At 39.6% G+C, this 18,494-nt stretch overlaps 1 protein-coding gene across 1 annotated transcript; it reads right to left on the bottom strand.

Moving 5' to 3' along the window:
* Positions 1-5,886: 5,886 nt before the first annotated feature.
* Positions 5,887-9,185, bottom strand: RHOV (ras homolog family member V). The gene is made up of 3 exons (XM_074289314.1): positions 8,808-9,185; positions 8,381-8,439; positions 5,887-7,809 (listed from the first exon to the last, which is right to left on the bottom strand). Exons 1-3 carry the CDS (start codon positions 9,013-9,015, stop codon positions 7,366-7,368), a joined length of 711 nt encoding a protein of 236 aa, XP_074145415.1. The 5' UTR covers positions 9,016-9,185; the 3' UTR covers positions 5,887-7,365.
* Between the last annotated feature and the right edge of the window lie 9,309 nt (positions 9,186-18,494).

Consider the following 18,494-nt stretch of genomic DNA (forward strand, 5'->3'; position numbering starts at 1 on the left):
TCAAACTCTGGTTTCTGACTTCATGTGTAAATCTCACACTCTTTGCATACTACAACCTACCTTTCAGATTTAAGGAGTTTTAGATAAAGCACACTAACAACAAAGATTACTGGTGGTGCCATACTGCATAGAATCTGGAGACTCATCTTCCTGAGTTCAAATCCAGTCTCAAACACTGGGCAAGTCACTTAATCCTATTTGCCTCAGTTTCCTCATCTGTAAAGTGAGTTGGAGAGAAAGAGAACTGTAGGAACTAAATGTTGATCACAGCATAGTTTTTTCACTTTTTTATTGTTTGTTTGATTTTGGTTTTTTTTTTCTCATTTTGTTTTTCCTTTTTGATCTGATTTTTCTTGTGCAGCATGATAAATGGGGAAATAAAAAGAATTATATATGTTTAACATACATTAAATAACTTGTTGTCTAGGGGAGGGAGAGGATAGGGAAAAGAGGAAGAAAAATTTGGAATACAAAGCTTTGCAAGGCTGATTGTTGAAAACTATCTTTGCATGTATTTTGAAAATTAAAAAAACTATTATTAAAAATATATTAAAATAAAAGAAAAATGGGCTGGATAAAATGACAAATCACTCCAATATCTTTCCCAAGAAAACTCCAAATGGGATCACAAAGAGTCAAACATGATTGAACAACAAAATCGAACTGAATTACTTTTTAGATTATGGGGAAGAGTGAAGAAGATTAATCAACCGATTATATTTTTCTAGGTAACCTCACAAACATTACCTCAACTAGATTCTCACAACAATGTTTGCCAAGTGGGTTGGACAAGGGTTCTCCCTTATTTCATTGATGAGAAACATAAACTATAAGAATTCTTTCATGATCTCTCCTTTCACCTACCAGAATCACATCCCATGAGCCATTCATTCTTTTGGTGTAGCATTGTCTTCTCTAGTTTTTTTTTTTTTTAATTGTTTATTATTTTTTAATGCATCTATTTCCAGAAGAGATAATAGAGGGAAGCTTCTAAAAACCTCAGAGGGAGAAACTGGTTTTGTGGGAAAGATGATTTGAAAGAGGCTAATGACATAATAGCCAAATCAATCAATCAATCATCAAGCATTTATTAAGCCCCTGTGCTATACTAAGCTCTGAAGATACAACCATTAAAAAAAAAAAAATTAATCTCTATCTGCTCTCAGAAAGCTTATATTTTAAGAAGAGAGCACCTACAAAGGTAGATTTATGACAAGGAGCAAAGACACAGAGAGGGTAATAGAAACACCAAGACCAGCTTGATTGGATTGAATAATAAAGCTGGAGCTATTTCAGTGGCCTTTGGGTTGATTTCACCACAAGTCTCTCCTTCTCCAAAAGATCCTCCACTTTGCTACCAAAGTGATTTTCCTTTTAAAGTACAGATCTGACCACTCCCCCACCTCAATAAACTCCAGGGGCTCCCTATTACCTCCAGGATCAAATATAAAATTCTCTGTTGGAAATTTAAAGTTCTACATAACTTGGTCACTTCCTACACTTCTAGGCTATATTCATTTTATTCCCTCTTTCACGGTTCATGATCTAGTTCCTCTGACTTTCTTGTTGTTACACACACACACACACACACACACACACACACACACACACACACATTGTGCTTTTTCATTGGCTATCCCTTCCATACCAGGAATATTCTCCAGCCACATCTAAAATAGCTAGACATGCTACCAGGGCAATATTGCCTTGAAAGGGCCAAATGAAGGCAAACAAAGAGTGGAAAGAGTATTGTATTTGGAGTTAAAGGTTCTAAGTGCAATTCAAGTCTCCTGTATCATATGAAAAGAAACAACTCACTTAACCTCATTTAACAACTCCCTTCCCAAACTGTGAGGCTCCTTACAGCTTCTGCACTAAGAAGTTGGTGGGAATTTCCCATCTCTCCTTGATGGTTTGGTACTTTTGAAAATCAGAATTGGTCCATTTTGTTTCTTTCAAAGGAGAGGAGAAGGAATGAGAGCCACTTCCTATGAACCAGATTAGATGTCAAAGCAGGAAGAGTAATGAGACTGGAGTCAGATCCTCTGAGTTCAAATCCAGCCTCAGACACTTACTAGCTGTGTGACCCTGGACAAGTCACTTAATCCTATTTGCCTCAGTTTTCTCATATGTAAAATAAGCTGGAGAAGGAAATAACAAACCTTGTCAAGAAAACCTCAACTGAGGTCATGAAGAGTCAGACACAACTGAGCAACAAGAATGAGCCAGGCCTAAATAAGTTTTGGTATATGAATGTAAAGTGTTGTATAAGCAATGAGAAGCAGGCTGATTTCAGGTAAGCCTGGAAAGACTTACATGAACTGATGCTGAGTGAAGTGAGCAAAACCAGGAGAACAATATATTCAGTAATAACAAGATTATGTGATGATAGACTGTGATGGACTTGGTTCTTTTCAGCAATGAGATGATTTAAGGCAATTCCAATAGACTTGTGATGGAAAGTGATAACCATATCCAGAGAGAATTGTGGAGTCTATATGGATCAAAGCAGCATATATATATTTTTTTTTTTTGCAGTTTTTTGTTTGCTTGTTTTTTTTCTTTCTTTCTTTCTCATGGTTTTTTCCCTGAATATGGAAATATATTTATTTATTTATTTTAAATTTTATTTATAAATTTTTGACAGTATATAAGCATGAGTAATTTTTTTATATAACATTATCCCTTGTATTCATTTTTTCAAATTACCCCCTCCCTCTCTCTACTCCCTCCCCTTGATGACAGGCAATCCTATACATTTTACATGTGTTACAATATAACCCAGATACAATATATGTGTGTAAATACCATTTTCTTGTTGCACGTTAAGTATTGGATTCCGAAGGTATAAGTAACCTGGGTAGATAGACAGTAGTGCTAACAATTTACCTTCACTTCCCAGTGTTCCTTCTCTGGGTGTAGTTGTTTCTGTCCATCATTGATCAGCTGGAAGTGAGTTGGATCTTCTTTATGTTGAAGATATTCACTTCCATCAGAATACATCTTCAAACAGCATTGAAGTATACAGTGATCTTCTGGTTCTGCTCATTTCACTCAGCAACAGTTGATGTAAGTCTCTCCAAGCCTCTCTGTATTCCTCCTGTTGGTCATTTCTTACAGAACAATAATATTCCATAACCTTCATATACCATAATTTACCCAACCATTCTCCAATTGATGGACATCCATTCATCTTTATGGAAATATATTTAGAAAAATTGTTCGTTTAACCCATATCAGACAGCTTGCTGAATTGGGAAGGAGAAAAATTTGGAACACAAGGTTTTACGAAGGTAAAAGTTGGAAGCTATCTTTGTATGTATTTGGAAAAATAAATACTACTAAATTTTTTTTTTTTTTAATTGAGCCAGGCTCTATGCTAAGCACTTTAGCAAAGTATAGAGAGTTTTGGAAGTTGAAATTCTTGGCTAAAATACATTTGGGGAGAATATTACCACACTAAAAATAAAAAAACAAACAAACCTGGAGCTTGAGTCTTATACCTAAGTATAAGTAGCTATGTGTCTGATAATGCTTGAGAAATTTAAATCTCAATTTTCCCATTAAAAAAATGGAGAGTTGGGGCATCTGGGTGGAGCAGTGGATAGAGCACCAGCTCTATAGTCAGGAGGACCTGAGTTCAAATCTGATATCAGATACTTAACACTTCCTAGCTATGTGATCCTGGGCAAGTCACTTAACCCCAGCCTCAGGGAAGAAAGAAAAAAAAGATAAACTATTTTTGCATGTTTGGAAAGATAAAAAGCTATAATTTTTTTTTAAAGTCAATGTATTACATAATTCAGCATTTGATTTTTCAGACATTTAAAGCCCCTTTTCCTATTTATATTATTACATCTTATTCCTAATGCAAATACATAATTTTTCTGAAGGTTCAGAATACACAAAGTTTTAAGTTGATATGTAAAGAAACTTTACTGAAACTAAAAGATACCAGAATAAAGTAGGAAAAAAAATTCTTATTGGGGGATATTGAAGCCATTATCATTAACCCAGTTAGGTAGTAGATGGAGTATTGGACCTGGAGTCAGAAAGACTTGTATTCAAATCCTGCTTCAAATAATTATTAGGTTTGTGACCCTGGGTAAATAATTTAACTTCTGAATTTCCTCATGAGCAAAATGTGGATAACAATAGCAACTATTTTCAAAATGTAAAAAGCTTTGCAAAACTCAAAGTGCTTTATAAATGCTATCTATTATTATTGATCAGGCTACTAGACCCAGATGGCTCTGGAGGGGAAAGTGAGGTGACCTTGCACAGCCTTCCCTGGCTTAAATCCAGTTCCCTTGCATGACACGGCATCACCTCTTGGATGTCATGGTCCTCTTCAAGGACAAAGGACAAACAACAACGACAACAATCTATTGTTATTATTATTATTAAATCTTGGACACATCATCTAATCTCAATTTTCTTATGATTCAGAATATCTTTGTTAAATCGAACCTTTATAATTGAGAGGTTAGATCTTTTAGGTCCATTTAGCCCAAATATCCTGTGGATCCCAGAATCCTCTGGAGGCCTCTTTATCTCCAAATCTCTAGGACACAATCAAATAGTGCATTCAGCTCACTAAACTCTCACAGGCCAGGTTCATTCTACACCCTTCCTTAGTCATCCCTCTCCAATTCCGCACAAGTTATGGCCCTGTTCAGCAGGTCCAGATGTGACCTCAGAGCACCTGACCAAACTCTATATCCCTCTCTAGGTTTCAGTTTCATCATCTATAAAATGAGGGGGTTGGACAAAATAACCCAAGGTCCTTTCTAATTCTAAATAAATCTGTGATCCTACAATCTGGGTCCTCAATGATCCAATCTTCCAGGGCAAGCCTAGATCATCTGCCTGACATATTTTTCAGGTATGATCTATATGGGTTTCTTAGACTAACCCAAATCTAAATGATTTAAAATTGGAACCTTTAAAATACCAGTAAAATCACAGTGGCTGGTCCACTCAGTGTCCTAAAGGCTGAGTGATGCTTAGGTCTCCCTTGATGTCACCCCTGTCTCTAGGGGTGTTCTGTGAGGTTTCCTCCTGTACCTCAATTCTAAAAGCTCCCCCCCACCTCTGCAAGCTACTTGGGATGTTAAGGGAATCAGCTTTCACCTTGAGTCTGAGCAGTAAGGTGAAAAGGCACCAGGTTACCCTGAGTCCTAATTTTGAGCTGCTGCCATCCTCAGAGTTGGGGGGGGGGGGAAGGAAGAGAAAGAAAGAGCCCCGCCCAACAGGTGAGGTCATGGGAAAGCAGCACTGGAGCTGACACCTGGGGAAACCCGTTCTCAGGCCAGCTTCCCACGCTTGCTCCCTGGGAACCAACTAAGCCCATCCCAAGTGCCCCACACCCCAGTTCCATCCTCTGCTCCCAGCTGAAACAGAAAGGGATGTTGAGAGGGCTGGAGGAGGGGCTAGAGAGCCAAGAGAAGATGAGAGTATTGGCTGTGACTTGGGGACACTGAACCTCATCTCGAGTGTTTTTTTCCCAGTTTGGTGTAGTGGAGAGAGTTCTGGACTTGATATCAGAAAAACCTGTGTTCCAAACCTACCTCAGATATGTAACTACCATGTGAAGTCATTTAACTTCTCGGGGACCTCAGTTTCTTATCTATAAAATCAAAGGATTGGATTTAATGACTGTCAACTCTATGCCTCCCATTAAGTTCCCATGGCATTATTGCAGACTTCAGGCCGTACTCCTTTTCCATTTTTAGGAGTTTACAAGTTCTACTCCTAGTTAACCCTGTGGGTTACCATCATATTCACACCTGAGTAGGAGTATGGAATAGAGCTGGTGACGGTCAGGGGGTCTCACATGTAGCCTCAGTCCAAGCCAGCATAGGAAATGACAGACCAAAACATCAATTTCAGACGGTTGAGACTTTTATTAGTAGACATAGCTCCACAGAGTCCCTTCTGCATTCCCTAACCATTAGGGACTGGACCCTCAGAAAGGATCTCCTTATTCTTCTCCCTATTGTTGTTGTGCCCCTCCCCTCCAGGAAACCCCTTCTCCAAGATTCAGCCCTCACTCCCCCACTCCTGTCCAGCCAGTTTGGGCAGTACTGAGAAAGGATTGAGAGAGCTATTCTCATCAGAGCCCCAGGTGGCCCCTCCCTCTCTGGCCTTAGGCAGAGATGGGGCTGAAGGCAGGCCCAGGGAGGAGCCCATGACAGGTCCCTCCCATCTCCCCTCAGCAGCAGTCTTTTTCCTCTTCTTCCCTCCCTCCCCACTTTGCTCCCAGCTTCCTTATCTCTCTTGCCAAAGGGCCTAGTTCCCAAAGATCTCTCTTCTGTAGTAAAAGCTCGCCCAAATACCCATCTTCTCATTCTCTCCCAGCATGCTCTCCTCACAACTTTCTCCTTACCTACCTCCTTATCCCATCATTCTAGTATCTTCCTTCCTGCCTCCTTTCCCAAAAGATCTCTCTTCCATTTCAGAGCTTTGCCTAAGGTTCCTCAGAGCCTTAGTCTATTGTAAACACTTCTTATTTCCAACTAGATGTCCTCTTGCATGAATTCAGTGCTAAGATATTCTGGCCAGGTCCTCCCTTCCTTGAACCAGAATCTTGTGGGCCACAAGGGACTCTTTTTTTTTTCCCTGGAGAGAACCCAAGCAAGGATTTTTACTAGTTCAGATTTGTATTGGCTTGGGAGCCCATGCTGAAAAACCCCACTGAATTAGAGCCATAGACTGTTAGTCACCTGAAGGAAAATGCTGCTTTCTTAAGGGTAAACTGTCCCTCTGAAGCAGACTCCAGGTACCTTCCCTCCTACAGGTCTTAAGTCTCAGGCTAAGTTCCAATTGGTCACTGTTTGGGCCAGAAACCCGGAGGGTCTCCTCCCAGATTCTTTTTTAATTAGGTAAAAGAGGCCATTCTTCACCTCAATTCTTACCAGTTCTCCCTATCCTTAATCACTGAATGGGTGGTGCCTCAGACAAACAGATCTGGGAAAGATCTAAGTTTAAAAAGGTCAATTTCCCCATATGGCCCATCTCCAGTCGATCTTATCTAAATCTTGCCATTGGACCCAAATAGCTCTGGAGGAAAAGGAGAAGCTGGTGACTTTGCACAGCCTTCTCTCCCTTAAATCCAGTTCACTTGAATGTCATGGCATCCCCTCCCTGATGTCATGGTCATCTTCCAGAACAAAGGACAAAGAACAACCCAAAAAGGTCAAACAAAGTGAACAGTTAACGGCTCTCTGTTCCTACAAACACCAGGAAAGGTCCACAGCACATGAACGTAACCCAGATCTGCTTCTGCCGGCAGCTCCGGGGATTCCCGTGGCCCCATGGTTCCAGGCATCTCTAGCCTCCTGCTCCCCTCCCCACTGCAGGGGCTCAAACAAAACAGAAGAATTTCTTCCATCTGCATCGGGAGAGTGTCCGGACGCCCTTGGCGTTGAGCTTCTTCTCCAATCTGGCCTTGTGCTCGATGGCGCTGAGAATAGCTGCATCAAACACCTCTTTCAAGTTCTTTTGAGTCAGAGCGGAGCACTCCAGGTATCCTCGGGCTCGGATCTTTTCAGCCAAACCCTGAGCCTGGGGGTGCGGCACAGGTGTTTCTCGGCCCCCCTGGTCCAACTGGATCAGTACATTAACATCATCCCGCAAATCAGCCTGAGTGCCCACTAGCAAAACAGGTGCCTGGGGGTTGTGGGTTCGAATCTCAGGAAGCCATTTCTCTGTGATGTTTTGGAAGGAACCAGGCTGCACCACACTGAAGCAAGCCAAGAAGACATCTGTGTCTGGGTAACAGAGGGATCGAAGTCGGTCAAAGTCCTCCTAGAGGAGCAAGAAATACATTAGAATCAGCCAAAAGTTGGTGAAGATAAGGGGAGGGACTGGTTAGGAAATTCAGGAGGAAGCTAACACTGTCTCTTTTGAGACTTAAGCTAAATATCTTCCCTTTCTGGCCCATCTCTCACCAAGGAATTTAGGTAATAAAAAAGAGGTGGACTACAGGCACAGAATAAGGCAAGCATTTTCAGACTCGGTCTATAAATGGGTGTTTCCCTTAGATACTTCTTTGTTCTATATTGATACCTAACATTTTCTCCCTTCAACCCCCATCTCTTCCACCTTCCAAGTTGTTTTTATGAGCTGTTTTCCCCCTCTAGAATAGAAGGGCCTAGATTTTTTCAATGTGTATTCCTAGCACTTAGGAAAGTGCCTGGGACTTAATAAGTTCTTGTGAACTGACTGGAGAATAGGAAGAGGAAGCAATGGAAAGTGAGAGTAAGATTTTTTTTTAAGCATCAGTAAAATATTTTTTAAAGGCTGATGGATGTTGAGGCTGGGGGACTCTCCTCCCTCCACTCCTTCTAGGCCTCAAGGTCAAGTTAGTTATTCTTACCTGTCCAGCTGTGTCCCAGAGCTCAATCCGGACAGGGGCTCCATCCACCAAGACTTGTACTGCATCAAGAGAAAGTCAGGAAATCATTTCCTTTCTCTATCTCTTAGGTGTTGGGATCTCCACCCCTCCACCCTCATAGTAGGATTCCTAGAATCAAAATACATTTGAAAGGGAAAGGGCCTTAGGGCCCAGATCCTTCAGAAACTGAAGCCCAGATAAATGTAATAGAATGGGAGAGCCATGACTATAGTCCTGGACTTCGTGCCCAGGGCTTTTTGCCTGCTCTCTGGGTGCCTCCTTACCCTCCCAGTCACCCACACATCCAATGAGAAGAACAGAAACAATATAGCTAGTGCCTGGCCCTGGGCTCCTGGCCTGATCCAGTCCAGTCCCAAGCCCATCCCCCCACGCCCGAACCGAACCGTACCGGAGAAGGTGTCCAGCGCAGTGGGTCGATAGCAGGCTGGGTACCCATTGCAGGTATAGCTGACGATGAGGCTGCTCTTGCCCACCGCCCCATCGCCCACCAGCACGCACTTGATGCCCAGCTCCGGGGGCGCGCTGCCCCGCCGCGGGGGAGGGGTCTGGGCCCGGACCGGAGGCGGCTCCGGCTCAGTCAGTTCCCGCGGAGGCATGGCCGGCTCCCCGGTAAGGCAGGGACGCCGGCTCTGGATCGGGGGCCTCAGTCCGCTAGCCTTGAGCCTTCTTTCAGTCAGGCTCCGCTCCTGGAGAGCCCCACAGGTCTGAGAGCTCTCTCTAAAAAAGCCGAGCTGACCCGGACCTCCCTCCCAACCCTTGGTTCATTAGCATAGATCCGCCCGCCTCTTTACATATTCTACCTGGCCGGACTTTGGCCCTGCCCACCGCTCTACCTCCTTCCCGGCCCCTAGTGATTTCCCTACTGGAAGGAACCCAGAAAAGACACAGGGAAAGAAAGATCGCCTGGCAGAAATTTACGTTACCCAGGCAAAGAAACACCCAGTAAGGAGACAAAGAGACAAGCATAAACAAAGAAACCGAGAGATACCTAAGCAGCCAAAAAAAATTTCTTCTAAAGAAAAGAAACGAAACACTCATAGAAAGCAAGGGGCTTTCTCCAGAAATATTGAACACAGAGACGAGAAAGCCACCTTCTGTCCCATCCTGACAATTCATAGGATCACAGGATTTAGGATGGAAAGTTCTTCCCCTTTAATCTAGTTTTATCCCGCTCCCGACACCCTCGAGCTCCTTTCCCTCTTCTCATTTCCGGCCGAGTCACCTGAAAAGGAGGTAACTAGCAGGGGTTGTTAAATTTTTGCTTTGTATTCCCTTTGTATTCCCCAGGGCCCGCAGTTCTAGACTTATATTCAGTGGGAACTTAAATGCTTGTATATTAAAAAACTCAAGTAAGGTACTCTGGAAAGGTCCAAAAGAAGGTCTCGGGGTGCTGGGTGGATCCTTCACGGCTCTTTATATGAAAAGATAGGGGCAAAAATTTCATCAGAGTAGAAAAGCTGGGAGGAGTTGCAATCTGCCTTCGTGGAGGGACAATGATGAGATCATGGATCTATCAAAGCGGCTAAGTAATCTGTTCTGGGAATAGAACAAAGCAAACTAAATAGATATTACTCTTATCCTGGGAGGAGTTTATAATCCAAGATCTTACCAAGAGCACAGAGACAATGATGTATTGGGACCAAAAAGCCGGAGACTAAATTCTGTCACTAAGTGGAGATATAGATAGATGTACATATATTTACATACATACACACGTGTGTATATATACATATATATATGAAACAGTTTAATCTCTGAATCTCAACTTTCTCATCTATAAAATGGGCTTTGTTTTTATTACTTTAAATACTTAATACTCATGGGCAAGGTTATCGTGAGGAAAATATGTAAGTTGCAAACTATTATTCTGAACCACCTTGGTCTCAAAGGCAATAGGGTTTGAATCTTAACTTTCCCATTATCTGCATGCCCCTAAGAAATTTCAGGGCTAAAGTTTCTTCTCTCTGTAAAAAGCTTGTTACAGGGTTCTTGTGAAAGAAAACTGAGATAAATGTAAGTAAAGGATTTTGCAAATCTTAAAGGCCATATAAACATTGGTTATTATAATGACCTCTCCTTCACTTTTGGTGACCTCCCTTGTACTCTGGGTGAGAAATTGTCTTAGGCTGTATTTTAGGGCAGGGCAGGATCTATTTGATTTGCTTTCATGTGGTTTTCTTGGGTCAGAGGCAAGACTCAAACTCTGTGTTCAAGGTTCTTTCCACCACAACGTCACCTGCTCTTCCCACCTTCCCAAACAGGTCCATTCATTCAATCAATTTTGTATGTTGGCAGAATGGGTTAGAGCAAAGGGGACAGTCAGGAAAAAGGAGGTTTATATCCTGTCTCTGATACATATTGGTTCACATTGGGAGCTCCTTCCGTTGATAGAATTGTAGGTGCAGTCCAAGTGACAAAACAATATACAGAAAGCATCCCAGAATTGTGGCAGAGAGAATGGAGATCTGTATTTGGAACTGAAGATCTGGATCCCCATTCTGCCTCTGACTAGCTGTGAGACTACTGACAAATTACTTATCCTCTTTTAACCTTACATTTATCTCCTAAATCAGGACAAGTTGGGGTCAACCCTGGTGACTTTAAACACCTAACCCAGATCTTATGTACAAATCAAAAGAAAGATACAGGTCTATTTCTCAAAGAGCTTACAAACTCGTAAGCTATTACTCTGTGACTCCAATGGAAGACTAATGACCACAAAAGTTTCAGATGTGTTTGGAAACAGAGGAAGTAGAGTTGGAAAATGAGAAGGAAAAGACTGATAGGGAAAAAAAAAAAAAAAAAAGATGAGCAAAATTTTGAATAGAATAGATATCTGATTACATTTATAATTTAATAATTGTAAATAATATAACAGGATACTACATCCCTCCTCTCCCATTTATTATGGGAAATAGCTTTTACTGTTAAGCTGAAAGATATCAAATCTCCACTAAAGTCCTATTCTGTGAGAGAGATTTGGAGACTGAATTGGATCAAGCATAGTATTTTCATTCTTTTTTGCTTGTTTGTTTGCTTTTTCTTCCTCTTGATTTTTTTTCCCCTTTTAGTCTGATTTTTCTTGGACAACATGACAACTATGGAAACATGTTTAAAAGGATTGTACATGCTGAATTTATGTCAGATTGCTTGCTGTTTTGGGGAAGGGTTAGGTAAGAGAGGGAGGGAGAAAAAAATTTAGAACACAAAGTCTTACAAAAATGAATGTTGGAAACTATCTTTATGTGCATTTGGAAAAATACACTATTTGGAAAGGAAGGGGGAGTCATACTCTGTAACCTTGTCACATCAAGAAAATGGACTTGGTTCTTAAAGGCCATTCCAGACATACATATGTCAGGAAGTTCTATAAAGTAGTAAAAGCTTTAATCAATCAATTGACAAACATATACTGAGCACCTATTATGTGCCAAGGAATTTAAAAAATGAACAAATCAATTCTTACCTTGAAAAAATTCATATCCTATTACAAAATGCAAAATGTACATAAATAAATATAAGAAATATATACAAAAATAATTTCAAGGTAAATTTTTGGGGAGGGAACAGGATTATTGAATGATTGCTGAAGTACTGCATGTTTATCAACTAAGAATCAGGTTAGCTATATTTGGAGAGGCTCAGTAACTTAACAGTTCATGAAGATAGTCAGCTAAGGTAAGTAAGAATGATGAACTACAGCATTGGAGAGAATACCACACAGATGAAATGATGCATCCTTAAGATGCATCACAAGTAGAAAATACTCTTAATAGCTGATTTAAGAGTTATTGCCCTGATGATTATGAAAACCGAATGGTACTCCAAGCTTCATTCATATATTCCAACCAATCCTATTATCTGAATCTTGAAGGTGAAAGTTTTTTTTTACCTGGGAAGCATGAAAGGGATCAAATTTTTTTTTTTTTTCTATTTTGACAACCTTATGTAAATGTAACTTATTTCCTTTAAAATCCCATGTATTATGGGGTAGCTAAGTGGTACAGTGGATAGAGCACCAGCCTTCAAGTCAGGAGGACCTGAGTTCAAATCTGATCTCAGACACTTAACGCTTCCCAGATGTGTGACCCTGAGCAAGTCACTGAATCCCAATTGTTTCAACAAAAGAAAAAAAAAAATCCCATGAATTTCTTTTTGTGTGTGCATTTAAATCATCCCAAGAAGAACTCCATAGAATTGTCACAGGAGTCTTTGACATAAAAAAAATTAAGTACCCCTGCTTCATTTTAGATATTTTGTGATTCTAGAAAATTGAGATTTTTAAAAAAATTATATACTTTTATTGATACTTTTTATCCTTACATGTCTCACTTTTCTCAATGTATCCATCATCCCTGTTCCTTCTAGAGAATCATCCCTTATAACAGAAAGAAAAAAATAGTTTAATAAAACCAACTAATGCATCAGAAAAGTCTTGTATTATATGCAGCGTTCCATACCCATAGTCACCATCTCTGCCATCTTATATTTCCTCTTTGGAACTTATTTATTGTCATTTCAGAACATTCAGGTCTGAATGTTTTGTTATTGGTCTATATGACTTTTTAAAATTTTATTTACCAGATCATAAAGAGCTTGTGCCAAAAGTTGTTCTGTATATTTGTTCCTGGGGAAAGCAGGCCCATCAGCAACCTGGTGGTAAAACTTGAAGCTTCAGTAATGAAAATTTAGTTGAAATTCTAACACATAGATTTGTAGCAGACCTAATCTACTCAATTTCTCCAACAGTGCTTTTGAGAAATAATCATAATCATTTTTATGAGAGCTGTTTATTGGTATAGGCAGCTCCAATACAGATCTGACACTTATGCAGTTTATCGTCTTAGAGAACTGGCTAGGGCACTGAGAATATGTACTTGGCCATGCATTATCATCATCATCATGTAGTAATAGTAGCAGCAGCAAGAGGAGGAGGAGGAAGAGAAAGAATAATGGGCCATAGTTGACAAAAAAAATTTTTTTTTTCCAATGTCCCTATTGGGTTGATTATGAAGCATTATTGGCTCTATTCTACAAGTGAGAAAACTAAAGGTTAGCGGACTTAAGAGACTTACTCAAAGATCTTGAAAAGAGAGAAAGACAGAAAGACAAAAACAGAGATGGGATGGAGAAAAGAGAGAGACAGAGACAGAGACAGAGAGAAACAGAGAGACAGAGAGAGAGAGAGAGACAGAGACAGAGAGAGAGACAGAGAGAAACAGAGAGACAGAGAGAGAGAGACAGAGACAGAGAGAGAGACAGAGAGAAACAGAGAGACAGAGAGAGAGAGAGAAAGAGAGAGAGAGAGAGAGAGAGAGACAGAGAGAGAGAGAGAGACAGAGAGACAGAGAGACAGACAGAGAGAGAGAGAGAGAGAGAGAGAGAGAGAGAGAGAGAGAGAAAGAGAGAGACAGAGAGAGAGAGAGGCAGAGAGAGAGAGAGACAGAGAGACAGAGAGAGAGAGAGAGAGAGAGAGAGAGAGAGAGAGAGAGAGAGAGAGAGAGAGAGAGAGAGAGAGAACACAGAGAGATAGAGGCAAACAGAAATAGAGAAAGACAGAAAGAGGAGGGAGGGAGAGAGAGGATCTCTGATTCATTTCACAGAAAGGTGGATAAAGGTCAAAGGTGGAAATTATTCAGCGATGGAGAGTGGCTTATCTGGGAGAGGTCAGAAAGAAAAGGAGGCAAGAATTCAAAGGGAAAAGAAATTCCTAGAAGAAAAGGCTGACCAGAAAAGATCTGACACTGAAGGGAGGGATGTGAAGCTATAGCCTATGAAGAACATAGTAGTCTATAGTAGTTTGGGCCATACACATATATTCCATGTTAATCTAGCTCTGTTATCATTTCATTTTGTATGTAGAGGAAAACTTGTGTAGATGCTTCTCTAGAAGTTTTTGGCCTCCAATCCATCTCTTTCTGCTGATATAAGGAAGATCCTGACTACAAACAAGAGAAAGAGACAAATCTCCAAACCACCCAATCTATCCAGGTAAATGAATCACCTATTTATCAGGTAAATACAAATCTAACTGCTGGGAAAGTGACCTCCTAAGGATGGATAGAGAATAGAGTCACATTCCTACAAATCTATTCAGGCATTTAATCCCAATGTCTAATTAATCCTTACATCTTCAATCTCTCCTTTTTAGACTCCTCCCCACCTTCTAGAAGTAACTGAAACCTACCTTTCCCTTGAGGGTACTATATCCCTTATACCCAATGCAGGTTGTTCCTTCTTTCATTCAATGTCATTATATTCAACTTCTCTAACAGCAGTTTGTCTTTCTCCCAACAGATACATACAAAACCTTTCTCTGCCACTAACACACAGGCAATTTCTTCCCCTTTGAACATGTTAACTATCTGATTCTATAACTCTCTCTTGATCTTTGTTGTTGACAACTATAGACTTTCAGAACACTCCTACTTTCCAATTCGCCTTCATGGCCATTGGATTAAATTGTTCTCATCTGCCCCTTCAAGCCAAAGAAGTCTTCATATGCTTGGGGTAAACTTCCTCCTAACTCAACAATGGGTCTGAGGTCTATTGGTTACCCTTAATCTGGTTTAGCTTGTTTGCCCTGACAGTTTTACAGGGATGTGACCAGTGTACATGATACAGGTTTGGGAAGCCAGAGGTGAGAGTTGGGTGGTTGATGGGCACCAAAGGTGAATAAACAATCCTGAAAAGGACTCAGCAGCTCTTACACCAGAGGTGCTAGTTCTCCCTGAAGACCCCCTAACAGATTGAAAGTGGAAGGAGCCAAAAAGTTCAGTTTCTGCCTTTTATAAAAGAAGGTATTGGGACTTTGCCAATTCCCAGGGCCCTCCCCTACCCCAAATCATATAGGTAGCTGACTTGCCGTCTTTTCTATCCATTCCTCCTGTTATAAATAGTCCTGTTCACTAATACATTGTTGGTGGAGTTCTGAACTGATCCAGCCATTCTAGAGAGCAATCCAAAACTATGCCCAAAGGGCTATCAACCTGCATACCTTTTGATCCAGCAGTGTCTTTACTGGTTCTGTATCCCAAAGAGATCATAAAAAAGGGAAAAGGGCCAACATGTACAAAAATGTTTGTAGCAGCCCTTTTTGTAGTGGCAAGAAAATGGAAATTGAATGAAAGTTCATCAGTTGGAGAATGGCTGAATAAGTTATACTATACGAATGTTATAGAATATTATTGTTCTCTAAGAAATAATCATCAGGAATGTTGATGAGGATGTGGGAAAACTGGGACATTGATGCATTGTTGGTGGAGTTGTGAACGTGCTCTGGACAGCAATCTGGAATTATACCCCAAAAGTTATCAAACTGTGCATACCCTTTGATCCAGCAGTGCTATTACTGGGCTTATATCCCAAAGAGATATTAAAGAAGGGAAAGGGACCTGTATGTGCAAGAATGTTTGTGGCAGCCATCTTTGTAGTGGCCAGAAACTGGAAAATAAATGGATGCCCTTCAATTGGAGAACGGTTGGGTAAATTGTGGTATATGAATGTTATAGAATATTATTGTTCTGTAAAACATGACCAGCAGTGGTACATGAAGGTTATGGAATATTATTGCTCTGTAAGAAATGACCAGCAGGATGAATTCAGAGAGGTTTGGAGAGACTTACATCAACTGATGCTCAGTGAAACGAACAGAACCAGAAGATTGCTGTATACTTCAACAACAATACTGTATGAAGATGTATTCTGATGGAAGTGGATATCTTCAACATAAAGAAGATCCAACTCATTTCCAGTTGATCAATGATGGACAGAAACAACTACATCCAGAGAAAGAACACTGGGAAGTGAATGTAAACTGTTAGCACTATTGTCTATCTGCCCAGGTTACTTATACCTTCGGAATCTAATACTTAACGTGCAACAAGAAAATTGGATTTACACACATATATTGTATCTAGGTTATACTGTAACACATGTAAAATGTATGGGATTGCCTGTCATCTAGGGGAGGGAGTAGAGGGAGGGAGGGGAAAATTTGGAAAAATGAATACAAGGGATAATGTCATTTGAAAAATTGCTTATGCATAAATACTGTCAAAAAATTTTATAATTATAAAATTAATTTTAAAAATTAAAAAAAAAAAAAGAAATGACCAGCAGGATGAATACAGAGAGGCTTGGAGAGACTTACATGAACTGATGCTAAGTGAAATGAGCAGAACCAGGAGATCTTTATACACTTCAGCAACAATACTGTATGAGGATGTAATCTGAGGGAAGTGGATATCTTCAACAAAGAGAAGGTCTAATTCAGTTCCAACTGATCAATGATGGACAGAATCAGCTACACCCAGAGAAGGAACACTGGGAAATGGGTGTAAACTGTTTGCATTTTTGTTTTTCTTCCCAGGTTATTTTTACCTTCTGAATCCAATTCTTTCTGTGCAATAAGAAATTATTTCTGTACACATATATTGTATCTAGGATATGCTATAACATATTTAACATGTATAAGACTGCCTACCATCTAAGGAAGGGGGTGGAGGGAAGAAAGGGAAAAATCAGAACAGAAGTGAGTGCAAGGGATAATGTAAAAAATTATCCATGTATATATCCTGTGAAAAAAAAGTTATAATTATAAAATTTAAAAAAAAAGGAAAAGAAGAAAAAAAAAGAAATGATCATCAGGATGATTTCAAAAAGGCCTTGGAGACACTTACATGAACTGTGCTAAATGAAATAAGTAGAACCAAGAGAACATTGTACACAGCAACAACATTATATGATGATCAATTCTGACGGACATGGCTCTTTTCAATAATGAAGTGATTCAGACCAATTCCAATAGACTTGTGATGGAGAGCGCCATCTGAATCCAGAGGGAGGACTGTGAGGACTGAATGTAGATACAATATAGTATTTTCATCTTTTTTGTAAGAACCTGAGCCAGAATACCGCTATACAGTAGTGCCCTTTAAATATTGCTTTTCTTGAAGAGGCATGTTTTAAATGTCAGAAATGCTTTCCATGGGATATAGGTATTACTTTATGGCAAATTGAGTTGTTTGTTACAGTGAAGTTTTAAATTGGATGGTTACATATAGGAAGTATATATATATATATATATATTTAAGAAGCATAAAACTTTGCTTAGTACACACAAATACATTGTCTCAGCTCAGGTCAAAGATAGGAAGAAAATACTTATAGTAGCTCTTTTTGTGGAAGTAAAAAACAAGATAATGTTGATCAAACAAAGGAGAAAGGAGGAAGAGAGAATGCAATTATGAAAGTGCCTACTATGTGCCAGTCTCAGAAGTATCACAAATTGTGATATGAATCAAATTGAATCTATTATACAGAAGTAACAAATATTATTTAGAGATTCAGGGGAACACTTTTATGAACTGATTCAGAGTGAAGTAAACAGAAACTTTAATTATAAGTAAGCTATCCTTTTGAGAAGAGATGATAAAATAAAATGTACTCTCTTCTTATTGGAGAGATGGGAAACTATGGGGACAGAATATAGTATATTCTGTAAGATATAGTAAATTTTTATGGTGTTCTTATTATACTCTTGTGCAGCTTTGGTAGTAATTTTTGCTCCAGAAAGGATCTTTGAATGAAAAGAGACAGGAGGGACATATTCAAAATGAATTTGATATAAAAATGGCAGATGTCAATAAAACTTTTTTAACTATAAAAAATTATGCATGATACATGGAGTCATGAGAATTCTGGATGGTCCAGAAGCCATTAGTCTTTCATTTCTTAAAGCTGATCTTAATTTCTGATCTAATTTTCACCATCCTTCCATATTCATTTTGTATTACCAACCATTAAATTATATGTTAACTTAATTTGGACAATTTTGTTAAATTTTTCATAGAATACCTGAACTTCCTCCTACATATTGAACATACAGAACACAAGCTGTAATTACTTTCCCGGTGCTCCGCTTTATGTTCTTTGCAAAGCAACCAAGTATCTCATGAAATGAAGTTCCTTATTGTGGTCTATGGGGAGGACTTTTCAGCTGTCTTTCCAATTGGCTTCAACTTGTTTATATCTTCTGGTTTCATTTATAGTGAGAATGTCAACACTCATATAA

This window comes from Sminthopsis crassicaudata, chromosome 2 (assembly GCF_048593235.1).
Source record: "Sminthopsis crassicaudata isolate SCR6 chromosome 2, ASM4859323v1, whole genome shotgun sequence".
NCBI classification, from domain to species: Eukaryota; Metazoa; Chordata; class Mammalia; order Dasyuromorphia; family Dasyuridae; genus Sminthopsis; species Sminthopsis crassicaudata.

Bases quoted from the DNA above. Each gene is read 5' to 3' on its own strand.
- RHOV (XM_074289314.1), bottom strand. From the start codon at position 9,015: ATGCCTCCGCGGGAACTGACTGAGCCGGAGCCGCCTCCGGTCCGGGCC. The intron at 8,440-8,807 runs GTACGGTTCGGT...CTCTTGATGCAG, and splicing joins TGCGCTGGACACCTTCTCCG to TACAAGTCTTGGTGGATGGA. The intron at 7,810-8,380 runs GTAAGAATAACT...TTGCTCCTCTAG, and splicing joins TCTGGGACACAGCTGGACAG to GAGGACTTTGACCGACTTCG.